The sequence below is a fragment of the Desmodus rotundus genome, chromosome 6 (assembly GCF_022682495.2).
Source record: "Desmodus rotundus isolate HL8 chromosome 6, HLdesRot8A.1, whole genome shotgun sequence".
Lineage (NCBI taxonomy): Eukaryota > Metazoa > Chordata > Mammalia > Chiroptera > Phyllostomidae > Desmodus > Desmodus rotundus.
The window spans coordinates 69,960,483-69,974,376 of NC_071392.1; the positions used below are offsets into that span (position 1 = coordinate 69,960,483).

General features: G+C 38.2%; 1 protein-coding gene across 5 annotated transcripts in view; it reads right to left on the reverse strand.

The window, feature by feature from the left end:
• CADPS2 (calcium dependent secretion activator 2) overlaps positions 1 to 13,894 on the reverse strand; it is a 575,679-nt gene that overhangs the window by 343,667 nt on the left and 218,118 nt on the right. For all 5 annotated transcript variants that reach the window (XM_053926174.1, XM_024555170.3, XM_024555169.4 and 2 more), the window contains exons 4-5: positions 13,210 to 13,290; positions 2,254 to 2,490 (exon numbers count right to left, since the gene is read on the reverse strand). In XM_053926174.1, the coding sequence (XP_053782149.1) occupies positions 2,254 to 2,490; positions 13,210 to 13,290 (318 nt within the window). The remainder of the gene's footprint in view (positions 1 to 2,253; positions 2,491 to 13,209; positions 13,291 to 13,894) is intronic.

Below are 13,894 nucleotides of genomic sequence, written 5' to 3' on the forward strand. Positions count from 1 at the left end.
CTAAGTAGAAAGAGCCAGATTATGAATAATAAACATAATAGATAACTGAATATGTCAGGTAAGAGCTGTGGCAAAAAAATGAAGCTAGGTAAGGGAACAGGTTGTGGTGGGAGAGGGGAGGAGTGGGTAGCAATTTAAAAAGTAAAATTTGAACAGTTTTTCAGATCTGTACTTATTCCTTAGACTGATACTTCGGCTCTTAAACAAGACCCCTTTCCCCACTGGACAAACTCTAAGCCTGACTGATGATAAGTGAGACCCTTACACTGGATTAATTATTTGCTTTTCAGAGTTTCTTAGGATAAATGTGCAGTCTGAGGAGCAAGATGTGGAGAATGGGTTGGGAAAATTATTCAGTTAAGCCTGGCTGAGGTCACAGGCCCTGGGGCAGAGGGATACCTACTCTAATCTCTCAGGAGTTCTACAGATAAGTCCTGTGTAGTCTGCTCTTCATGTGGTTTATTACTGGACATGTACCTTCTGCTTAAAATACTGTGGGCACCAGGGACTAGATCCCTATTGTGCTATGGTAGAAAAATATCTGCCTCCTGTGGACATAGCAGTAAAGCCTATCAAAACAATTTTATAAATATGTAAGCTTCTCATACAATGCACAATGAAGTTGTAACTTGTATTCTCCCAAGACCATTTTAATGTTAACTGAACAGTGCTGTTTAACATACTGGCAATAAAGTTCAGAATAAAAATTCATAGTTTCACTTAAGCACTAACTCACCGGCATAATTTTGTTTATAAGAGAAAACCCAGAATTCATAAGAAGCTAATTATTTCTGAATACTTGAGATTTTTAAACAGAGAAAATGTTTTGAACTGTTTTCAGTTCTGAGTGCTTACAGAGGTAATGGTAGAGTAAATCATTACTATGAATTTATAATAAACTAATAATCATTCATTATTAATGAATTTAAATGTCAAACAGAAAAAGTTTTACTGTAATTAAATAATTGATTTTGTTTCATATAAAATCTTTAACGGGGCGGGGGGGGGGGGGTAAGAGTTGGTGCTTTACATTTTAGTTAGCAGCAAACCTGAGACAGGAACGATAAGGAAATTCACATGTAGGATACTATGTATAGTTTCGAAGTAAACATCCTTAGGTTAAGATGCTAAAGAGATTGAGAAGAAACCTAGCAGACAGGAAAGCCACTTGGCAAAGTCATAAATTAATCCCAGAACTGTGTCCTGAGTCAGAAGAAAACGTCATATTGCTACTCTTCACTCTAAATTTAATCTCCTAACCAACAAAGGAATAAGTAGAAGAAAAAAGCAAAAAAAGCAGGGATTTGCTTTTTCTGCCATAAACTGAGCAAGCCAAATGCAGGAAGATTTCAACATTGTACCTCCTGTTCACTGTAAAACTCCAGGGTACTTTTCTTTGTCAATCAGCAAACTCAAATAGCAGTACTGGGAACAAGCAGAGAGAGAATGTAACAATGTAAGAGAGGAGGTATGAAGCTTTAATACAATTTTTGAGAGAGCTATAAATTTCAACTTGGTATTGCCAGGGTGTGTGTATATTGTATGTGAACCCACACACATATATGTGGATTAGTCCATATACAGAGATCAGCAAATAAGAAATGTAACCAGGAAGACAGGTCACTGTGGTTAACAGTATCGCTGTCTGGCTTCCAGTGATTTGCGTGGAAGTCATGAAACTTGGAAGTCTTAAAGAACACAATTTTAAAGGCATTACATTTATTTTGGTTCTTTATAATATTTAATGTACCTAAAATGAAACTGAATGTTCTGAAAAGGAAGAATTCTCTACTTCTCATCATCTATATGTTCCCAATATTGTGCAGTACAGCTGGTTTATGTGATTTGATTCTAGAGACATGATCTCATAGAGAAATTAGATTTAAAAAATAAAGACTAACTGAAATCTTGAAAGGAGTTCCCAAATTACAGAGTATGCAGTTGTATGTTTCAATCCTATTTCCACCCAAGTGTGTTTTGGTGTTTCCTACAACCATAAACTTACACCGGCCTAAGCTGACACAAAGAAGACCTGCCTCAAAACTTTTATTTTATTATTTTATCCTAATACTGCTATTATGTTTAAAGGGCAGTTTATATTAATTTGCATTTTCAACCTGATTGCCTTGCAAATGAAGAATAATTTAACTTCTTCAACTGTTTTAACTCTGAAATGTTACCACGAAGGTCAGCAAAAATTACTCACAGCCTCATTTATGCTGTCAGAGGTGAGAAGGGGAAAGGGCCACTTACCTCTAAAGTGAATGACAGCACCACGTCAGACTTTGAGAGCTGAATCTCATTCTCGTCTCCCATGTCCAAAAATGCAGAATTCTGTGAACGTTTGAGTTTTTGAAGTTTAAATTCTGGACCACCTTTAGAAACTGGAAGACTTTCCAAATTGGCCATTAGCAAATTCACCGAAGACCGCAACTCTTCTATATACATATTCTCCATTTCTTTTGCTATAAATTTGGGGAAATTTCTTTCCTTGAAAATAAATTTTAAAATAACAATGTTACACAAGTCATATTTCCAGTTTATCATAAAATATATTTTGTTTACATTGATGCTTAGAAATGTTGACACTAGATATAATGCATCTACTTTTTAAAAGCCTCAGGCACTAGCAATTTTGATTATATCTAAAGGTACATTACATAACTTATTGAGGATCATGACGTACAAAATGAATAACGTTTACAGATTTCCACATTAACTTTATTTTAGGGAAGGTATTTGCTTAGGGATAAACAAACTCTGAAAACACACATGTAAGAAGTCTCAGGGTAGAGATGAATCTTTCCCTGCTGTTACCTTTGACATGCTTGCGGCATCTGGCCTCTAAGAACAATGCTCATTATATACTGCTTTGATTTTTAGGAATAATATTTTAACAATATCTTTCTTTCTTTCCACAAATGTGCATTGTTTGGAGGGTGTGCTTTTAACCCATAATGTTAAATAGCAATATAGTCATCTTTCCAAAATTAGTTAATTTTCCTGTTACACAAATGTGTCAAGATTCCTTTTGTCCTAAATTCAGATTTTTAGTAAAGGTTTAGAAAAATTTAAGTTTAAGGCAGAAAGTCAATTTATGATAAAAGCCAAAAGTAAAAAAAGAAAGTATCAATTTCAAAGATTCTATTTTTTCTGAGTTAAACTAGCATTGCCGTTCAACTTCCTATTTCTTTGATTAGATTTCTGTTTCTTCCACTCAATTAAAAGCACGTTCCAAATACTGACATTTACATAGATATTGAGATTGCCAAATTACTCTCAGAGAAGATTATACACACTAATATTCCCACAAACAGCAAATGAGGTTTCCTCACACTGTTAGCTTTGTTTTTAATCTTTGACAACCTGGCACTTAGCTCTTCCCTCTTAAGAGGTATCAAAGTGCAATGTAACATAAAAACCACTGTGCAAAACTGGCTGGGAATGAGAGCAAAGTAGCCATCTTCCAAATGATCGGGGATGAATTCCACTTGATCATGGTGTATGATCTTTTTATTATATTGCTGGATGCAATTTGCCAATATTTTGTTGAGGATTTTAGCATCTATGTTCATCAGCGAATTGGCCTGTAGTTTTCTTTCTTTGTTATGTCTTTATCTGGTTTTGAGATTAGGATGATATTGGCTTCATAAAAAGTTTGGGAGGTTTCCCTCTTCTTGGATTTTTTTGGAATAGTCTGTGAAGGACAACGGTTAGCTCTTCCTTAAATGTTTTGTAAAATTCTCCTGTGAAACCATCCAGTCCAAGGCTTTTGTGTGTCGGAGTTTTTTGATTACTGCTTTGATTTTGTCAGCTGTTACCTGTCTGTTCAGACTTTCTGCTTCTTCACTGAGTTTTGGAAGATTATATTTTTCTAGAAATTTGTCCATTTCACCTAGATTTTCAAATTTCTTGGCATATAGTTCTTCTTAGTAATTTCTTACAACCCTTTTGTATTTCTGGGGTATCAGTTGTAATCTCTCCTCTTTCATTTCTGATTTTGTTTATTTGGGTTCTCTCTCTTTTTTTCTTGATGAGTCTGCTTAAAGACTTTTTGATTTTGTTTATCTTTTCAAAGAACTAGCTCCTGGATTTATTGAACCTTAGAACCAATTGTATGGGAAAATATATTTGCAAATGATACCTCATATAAGGGTTTGAGCTCCAAAATATATAAAGAACTCACATGACTCCACTCCAGGAAGGCAAAAACCCAATTAAAAAATGGACAAAGGACCTGAACAGACACTTCTCCAAGGAGGACACACAGAGGGCCCAGAGACGTAAGAAAGGATGCTCAGCATCACTAGCCATTACAGAGATCCAAATTAAAACAACAATGAGATGCCACTTCACACAGGTCAGAATGGCCACCATAACCAAATCAACAAACAAGTGCTGGTGAGGTTGTGAAGAAAAGGGAACCCTAGTGCACTGTTGGTGGGAATGCAGACTGGTGCAGCCACTGTGGAAAACAGTATGGAATTTCCTCACAAAACTAAAAATGGAATTGCCTTTTGACCCAGCAATTCCACTGCTTGGATTATACCCTAAGAGCCCTGAATCAGCAATCCAAAAGAACCTATGCACCCCAATGTTCATAGCAGCACAATTTACAATAGCCAACTGCTGGAAGTAACCTAAGTGCCCATCAGCAAATGAGTGGATCAAGAAACTATGGTACATTTACACAATGGAATTCTACACAGCAGAGAGAAAGAAGGAGCTTCTACCCTTTGCTACAGCATGGATGGAACTGGAGAGCAATATGCTAAACAAAATAAGTCAGGCAGTGAAAGAAAAATACCATATGATCTCACCTATAAGTGGAACCTAATCAACAAAACAAGCAAGCAAGCAAAATATGACCAGAGACATTGAAATTAAGAACAAACTGACAGTAACCAGAGGAGAGGTGGGAGGGGATAATGGGGAGAAAAGGGGGAAAGGTTATCAGGAACATGTATAAAGGACACATGGACAAAGCCAAGGGGGGTAGGATCAAGGGTGGGAAGTGGGGATGGCTGGGGTGGGGGGTAGTGGTGGGAGGAAAATAGAGACAACTGTACTTGAACAACAACGACAAAAAAAAAATGTGGGGAAAAAAAAAGATCATCTAAGCTCCCGAAAGCCAATGCCTTCACTACTGTTTCCTCTGATATCACCTAAAACATGACCTAATATCTGCATCTCTCTGTATGACTGGACCACATCCAGCATGCGCTCATCAACCTGCATCTGGTCTTTGACTCACCTGTACCTGTTTGTTCTCAGGATGAAAAGAACATCTGGCACCACTTCTCAAATCAGTCCCAGAGTCTCAGGCCACCTGTTCTGCTTTCCCCCCAATATAACCTTCACATATTTATCTTAAAATAATTTACATATAATCAATATTAAAATTACATATTTATTATCACAGTGATTAAATATCTACATTCATAATTAACTCTCCCAAGGATGATTTAGTATCCTTTTAACATTTCTCTATAGTTTTAAGCAACATTCCAAAATAGTAAGTGTGCATCCACAGGAAAAACACTTAAGTACTCATTTATAGAATGCCTTGATTTCCTTTGGAAAAAATTATGCTTTGGAATTATTTTTCTGTACATGCACCAGAAAAAAAGAACAGAATAACCCATAAAAACCGATTTTTACATTTGTGGACCAACTTTAAAAGCTGTCGTAAGAAACACCCAAAACTCAGAAGTAAGGCAAAAAGCTGAGGGGGCAGGTCCTTTCAATGTCATATGGGGACAAAGGCCATCCAACGATCATCTGAGGACATGTATTTAGTTCAAGTTTCTGTTTACTGTTGAGTAAAGGTCCCAGATAGTGAAGTTACATGTTACCTTCTAGAATTTTCTCTGAAAAACATGCAAATAAGCCGTGTCTGATGAGTAAAATAATCCAATGGTTACAGTTTAAATCCTACTTGTAAATTAATAATTTTATATCTCTATAAATATTTTAACTTTGCCCCAAAACACCCAGTTTTCAAGTGTTCTTTAGACTAAATATTTAACTAATTTGTTCATTAATTATGTTTTGAATTGAATCTTTATTATGTGTTCATTTTATATTTGTATGAGTCATAATTGTGCCTTTTAAAAATTATACTTTAACAAAGCAAAAGTCAAATATATCACGTGTGAAAGTCTGGATGTGCCCATTTTTTGTCAAATTTTCAGGGAAAGACAGCAATTAACACATAAAAAAATCTATTCTTATTTAGCCTTAATTAAAGAACACTTCATTCACTATCATTTTTCAATGAGGAGACTGGCAGGAATAACCAAACTTGAATATTTTGTCAGCATTTTCAAACTTTTCAGGAAATAGACTATACTTGAATTTTTTTCTCTTTGAAAAAAAGCGAGAACTCTGTTTTAATACTCTGAGATTTATTGTTCATCAATCTTACTTAACCTGCTTGTGTTGCCTCTTTCTTGGGAACAGAACCAATTATACATCAGAAAGTATACATGTTAAATTTGAACTTTTAAATTAAAACAGCATCAGGAATAGGGTTATTTTCTAGTTTAATTGTGAGTCACCAAGTACCCAGGACCTTAGGATGTAACCATAAAGATACCCATAAAAATATCCTCTGTACTATGGAGCCTGTATTTTACTGTTAGGAGACATATGTCATAAACAATGAAATCATTCCAAAAGGTAGAAAGTGATCAGTGCTATGGAGGAAAAGTCCAGGTGGAGACATGGAGTGGAAAGGTCTTGTGAATGTAAATAGGGTGGTCAGGGAAGGTCTCAATGGGGAGATGATCTTTGAACATAAAAGTAGATGAAAAAGTAACATGATTACTTTTATAAGTCAATTTGGCTATGCTGTGGTGCCCAGCTGTTTGGTCAAACACTAGTCTAGATGTTGCTGCGAAAGTATTTTTTAGATATGATTAGCATTTACAGTCAATAGACTCTGAGGAAATCAGATTGCCCTTCAATATGGGGGTAAGCTCCATCCAATCAGTAAAATGCCATAAGAACAAAGACTAAGGTTTACTTAAGAAGCAGCAATTCTGTCCAAATACTGTAACACCAAAACTTACCTGAGTTTCTTGCCTGTGGGTCTGCCCTGAAGATTTTGCATTCAAGACTACAACAACAGCTCTTATCCAAATTTCAAGCCTACCCCCTACAGATTTTGGACTTGCCAGCTCCAACAATCAATCACATGACACAACTCCTATAAATGGAATCAATCAATCAACATTTCTCTCTACATGTATATTTATATAGACACATGAACACATACATACCTTGTGTACATATGTATATATTGTGTGTATATAAATAGATACATAAAATTATATGATGTCTATTTATCTTTTATACATCTATATCTATGTCCAGGAGATTATATAGCTATATTGTTTCTATTTCTCTGGAGAACTTTAATTAACACAGGGAGCGAAAACATGTGAATGTCAGGGGAAATCAATTGCAGGAAGGGGAAGTAACCAGGGCAAAGACCCTGTGGCTGGAAGACTAAGGAGGCTGACACAGCTGGAGTGGACTGAGCGAAAGTGGCAGCTTAACTTACAACAAGGTCGGAGAAGTTGCGTAGGCCAGATCATGCAGGACTTCGCAGGCCACTGTAGGAACAACTTAGTATTTTACTATCAGCGATATGGGAGAGGTTTTTGTGCAGAGAATCACTGGCTGCCAGGTCGATGAAGGCAGAGGTCGAAGCTAGGAGCCTAGCCAAAAGGACAGAATGATTGTCCAGGTGAGACATAATGGTGACTGGACCAGAATGGTAGGTGGAAAATAGTGACAAGAGTGAAATTCAGGAAATATTTTGAACATAGATGAAAATGATTTTCTAATAAATTTGGCATGAACTATGAGAAAAAGAAAGGAGTCAAAGATGACTCCAAGCTTTTGGACTGAGTTACTGGAAATACAGCACTGCCAAGAACCGGCCTCCCATGACCACTTGCCTGAAAATTGTAACCACCCTCTCTGTTGTATCTTCCAAATAGCAAATGATCACCTTCCACAATTCAGTTATTTGGCATGTTTACTGCTTATTGTGGGGCTCTCCCAATGAAACTTAAACTTCACGAAGGCATGGCAGAAATATTTTTGTCTGGTTTTATCCCAAGATGACTACATTTGTCTGGATGAATCCCAAGTGCTTAACATAGTGGCTTCACTATGGCTTCACTTCCATTGGCTTTACTTCTTTCTCCACGTTTCTGATAAAACCACCAGGGTCCCCTCAGAGAGGTCTCTGCAGGTGCATCACTGACTCTTCCCTTCTGACTCCGTCCAGACGTTATTAACACACCTCCTCCTCTGCAAACATGACCACGAGAACATACTGAAGGCTGTCCCTTCTGTTCCTTTGACCCTCTAAAAAATTATCAAACTTTATTCTAAAGCATCAGATATTCAGCCAGGCCACTGGAGAAGCAAGTCCAATTTATGACAAATGTGCACAGTCTCAGGTACAGTCTACATAAAGCAGGCAACTTACAAATGCTGGGCACAAGTGCACAGTTCTGCCCACGTTGTCTGGCACACACCTCTGGATTCTGTCTTAGCCTTGGGTCTTTAAGGAAAGTGAATGCCCTTCAGCCAGCTGCCAATTTAGGCTAGGGTTTCAAGGAAAGTGGGGTTTTTTTTCCAAGAAATCTTTCAAAAGCCTCAAGCTTCTTGATTTCTATCCTATGAAGTCCACTTTCAAGTCTCTAGATTCATATGGTGCCTCTCCAGAAATCCAGAGGATGGTAACATGGCACGCTGCCCTTTTTGTGACTAGAACTCCTTAGCTCCCAATTCATATCATCCTATGACTCCTCTCATCTAGAGATTCTTCCTTAAACAAGGGTGGGCAAACGTATGTTTACAGTTGTTCGTATGGAAAAAGGCAGGCACGTTATGATTATTACATAGTGAATAAACTCTGTTTCACATACTCACAACTGTAAGCCTACTTTTGCCCACCCCTTTAATTTCTAACTTGGTTTTTACAACTTACTGTCATCTCTATTACCCAATTTCTCTTAGTTTTTTCTATTTTTCCATTTACCTCCAATTTTTCAACTGTTTCTCTACTTCATTATTTAATAGACATTTAGATAACAATAGTAGTACTCTTAAAACTTATACATTCATAAATATGTATTTTCTCTGCAAAAGAACATAAACACAATTGTTAAACAAATTAGTATAAGGTGTATCTTCTCTAGTGTTAAAAAACTTCAATATCTTGACTTGGGAAGAGGTTACACAATGTGTATGCACATAAACAGAGCAAAACTAAAGATTTGTGAACTTTATTTTTTACATGTTATACCTGATTTTTTCAAATAAAGAAAAATCCCTAAATAGAGAGGATTCTGCAGAGAGACAGAGAGGGGAAAAAGGGAGAGAATCTATCCATCAAATATTCAATGTTTTTGCTTAGCAAAAGGAAAAGGGCAAAACAACTTATTCTCAGAATAATCAACAGCATTATAACTTCAAGTCCATTGGGAGAAACTAAAATTCCTATACCACTGAAGTAAATTAATGCACCCATTTAAAAAATAATTAGACAATGAAGTCCCATTCTCTCTAACACATCTTAAATACTGAAAAGAAACTCATGGCTAGAGTAGAAGTCTCAGACCCTTACCAGCTGAGACCTGGATGCTTAAAGTCACTGGGGGGATAAGAAGGCAGTAAGTGACACACAACTGGCAGTATACCCTAGCTGGGGAGGCAGTCACCAGCTGGGGCAGTACCAGATAAATTGGGGAGCCAGGTGACACCTGGAGCTGGGATAACAGAGGGGTCGTGATTGGCCGTGACCCAGATAGCTTCTGAACTGGTCAGAGTTGGAATGTGTGGAAAGCCTGGCGCTTGTTAGGAGCAGGCAGAGACACCCAAGGGGATGTTTCTCTAAAGACAATCTCAGCAGCTGTGCAGGGGCCTCCTGTGCACAAGGACCTCCCGAGGAGTGGGGAGTTGGAGCTCGATTTGCTCCCAATCAAAGCACCTCATGGACTGATCAAAAGCGGGCAGTGGCCCCCAGAAAGACTTCTAGGGGAACTGAGCTGCTCTGCAGGGGCCTCAGGCAGCAGCCAGGCCAACAAAGAGGGAGGAGGGAGAGCATGATTTGCTCCCACTCAGTGCACCTCATGGACTGCTCAAAGGGGTGCAAAAGGAGGTGGATTATCAGCACCAGTCTGGCACCAATGCGAAGAGTGGACAGCATGGGCTGCACAGTGCTCTGAGGACGTGGGCTGGAAACTGGGCACCTGTGATTACTGTAGCCCAGACTGAGCCTCCATCCTTGTGGAACCACAGGAAAGGAAAAAAAGAAGAAAAAAATGGAACCCAGGCCTCCTCTGCCTGCAGGATCCTGGAAGACCTGCAAAACCATATTGGCAGGTTTAAAATCAGGAGGAAGCTTTTTCTTCCCCGCAGCCCCCGCCCCCAAGAGTAAGACAGTAAGACCGGGAGCATGAGAAAACCAGAGACAGATCCAGAAAGAAGTCAGAAGGCAAACATCAACAGCTGAGACAAAGTTCACTTTGCTATCCTTCAGAACTTGAATGTTGTGGGGTTTTTTTAATTTCTCACCTTTTGGTTTATTTGGGGGTTTTGTTTTGTTTTATTCTCCCTTTCATATTGCATTTTAACTTTTCTCACTTCATGCGTATTCCAAATAACACACTACTCTTGGTCTTTTACTTTTTGTTTTTTTAATTCAGATTGTATATTTCTTATCATACTGTTGTTATTCCAAATCCCACACAGCACCCTTCCCTGGTCTTAGTCCATTTCACCATCTTCCTGAGCTTTATCACTGTTGGTATAAACTTTATTTTCTCTCACACTACGCCAAGTTTCTATCTCTTACTCTCACTATTTCTCCTCCATCTAACCTCTCATAAGCTCTCTTCTTTCTTAAGTCAGCTCACATTCTTTTTCCCTTCTACTAAGAGTCTTATTTCTTTTTCACCTTTCATAAAAAGTGGCTAGTTGGATGAAATAGCACGGTTATTGCTGTACTTCTCCAAAGGATCTCCTATTTGTTCACTTACTTGTTTGTACTTTAAATCCCATAGAATACTCTCCCTCTGACTTACTCCATTTCACCTTCTCCCTGCCCCTGATCAGTTGAGTAAGGAATTTTATTTCATTGTTTTCTCTATCCCTTCTTTTTTCTTTCTTTCTTCCTCCCTCCCCCCAACCTGGGCTTTACTCCTTACTCTTATTAGCTTGTTTCCCTATCCTCTCAAAATCATTCATCTTTACTGTAGACATCTCATATTCACTTTTCTCTTTTATACAATATTCTCATTCCTGTTCCACCTTTATTAAACTTCATTCAACTGTCATTGCTATCAACCCAGCTGTGAGGTTTCTGCAATTTTGCTCCCATTGGTCCAGTTCCTTTTCAATTTTACTTCAAACCTCATAGTACACTCTTCCCTCTTCTTACCCCATTCTTTACAGGAGACCATTTTGCATGGCATGGGCCCAGCTGTCACTCGGAAAAGCCAGTGGGGAGCCAGGTCTGGCACACAGGACCCAGGCCCATGGATAGGTTCTCCCTTGGGGAATCAGGCCTGCACTGTACCTGGGCTGCTTTGTGACTTGCTTTTTGCTAAAACTTCCTCACCCTGAATTGAGGCAGCAAACGTTTACTGCATATCTTTAAAGAAACTTCCTAAAATCTATGCTAAACCTTCCAAGGAGGAGTATAACCAGTTCAACCACTTTTCCCTTTACATTTGCAAATATCCTTCTTTTTTGATGTAATTAGCAACATCCTCTCCTTTGTTTTCTGTAAAGTGCATAGTAAATGAGGACCATCCTCAATGTAATGGAGCCCAGAAAAGCAATAAAAGCCTGTCAAGGCAAGGGTCTGTGCACTCTCCTGGTGAGAGAGTGGCCCTGCCATCCCTTTTCCTCCACAGGACTCAGTAGTCCCTGTGAATTTGTCTTCTCTCAGCCACAAAGCCATGGACACTGCTTGCAGGGGACCACAACAATTCTTCCCACCGCCCTTTCATGTTCTACTTATGTTGTTGAAAGGTTTTCTTAGGCTCCGTCGAGAATAAAGTCAATCAGCCACAAAATTAGGCAGCACAGAGCTTTATTTGGGGTTTGCGTTCCAGGACGAACTTCTCCGGTTGGGGTGGAGCCCACTGAAGAAGTCTCCCCAAGCAGGGAATATGGCAGGGGTTTTAAGCACCAAAATTCTGATTGGTTCCCCTCGAGGGCTAGGGATTGGTCTCCTGGAACAAAGCCGCGATCCATCATTGGTGGTTCCCCTGAGCTCCAGCTGTCAGTCAGATATCCCCACTCATCCTGATATTCTGACATCTTTGATAGGATAAGGGGCGGGCTTAGGTTGAGGGGGGGGGATATCCCCGCCCACCCTAACAGTTGTAAATTTTTCTCTCTCCCTTTCTTCACCTCGGTTTTATCCCAACTCTTATCAATTCTCCTTCCTCTTATCAATTCTCCTCCCTCTTACCACACAACATTTTCCCTTATTTTAGTCATCTCATATTCCCTTTTTCATATCTTATAATATCCACAATCTCTCTTCACCTTTATTAATCTTAGTTCAATTGCAGCTGAGAATGCTTATGTGGTAGGGGGGTTCTTTTGGCTGGTGTAGTATGGTTATCTGGTAATACTGCTTTGTTAACCAACACCTGTACAACAGCATACAAGACACGGTGGGAGTTTAGGTACAGGGAACAAGTAGCATAAATGGTAGGTACAAAATAGACGGGGGAGGTTAAGAATAGTATAGGAAATGTAGAAGCCAAAGAACTTATATGTATGACCCATGGACATGAACTAAGGTGGGGGGAATGCTGGTAGGAGGGGGGCTACAGGGCAGAGGGCAATAAAGGGGAGAAAAAAATGGGACAACTGTAACAGCATAATCAATAAAATACATTAAAAAAATAAAATTCTTGTAAATTTGGCCATTTGAGAAATTTGGACAATTGTTTTAAGAATAATCTGCAAAAATTTTTATTGAATTTAAACATTTTATATATGCTGCATATAGATAATATACATTCAGATATTTGGGCTTTAGAGGTATGCATGTTGAAGGGAAAATGGTAAAATTATGCTGACTTTACCTATGCAAAACTCCTTCTGCTCGCAGAAATCTAGTTAAAGGAAGAAATGTCATATACTATGTCAAAGTTAATAATTTACCTTTGCCATTTTCTCTGCCAATTGCAATCGACCATCAAGTTCTCTCCTGATCTGGGCTGCTTGTTCATCTGCATTATCCAGCTTCAAAAAAGAAAAAAAAAAAATTACACATGTGATTACCTAATTACAGTTACCTACAGACTAAAGCAAAAACTAAATAACTCAAAACATTTTAAATAAATTATATCACCTACCTATTGAGAAGAGAACAGAGTAGACTGTTTAATTAGATGGGCAGTCCAATTAAATTTCCTGGGCACTTATCTTTGTGTTCTTGTTCACAAAAATGTTAATAAATCTCTAAGGTTAATAGCTCAGTTTACCAAAAAATCTAACTAGAACAATTCTTTGCCCAACCTGTACACAACAACTCTAAACCAAGAAGTCCTCATTTTCTTCAGGTTATATTCAATTGTCATTAAGTTTTTCAGCCCACCTTTCTGTCTTCATAAAGGTCAGTCCTAAACATCTGATTTTGTTCCTTTGAATTATCAGATGCATTTCTGGACTGTGATAAACTGAGTAATGTTTCACTTCTTTCTTTGTTTTATTAAAAAATAGTCCCTTCAGTTTTATAACAAGTTTGTATTAGTGCCAAACTTTAAAAGTACTATTTGATTGATTAGTATAATTTTTCTACCATTTAAGTCTCACTTATGCCCCATTCTAGTACCAACAAACTCAT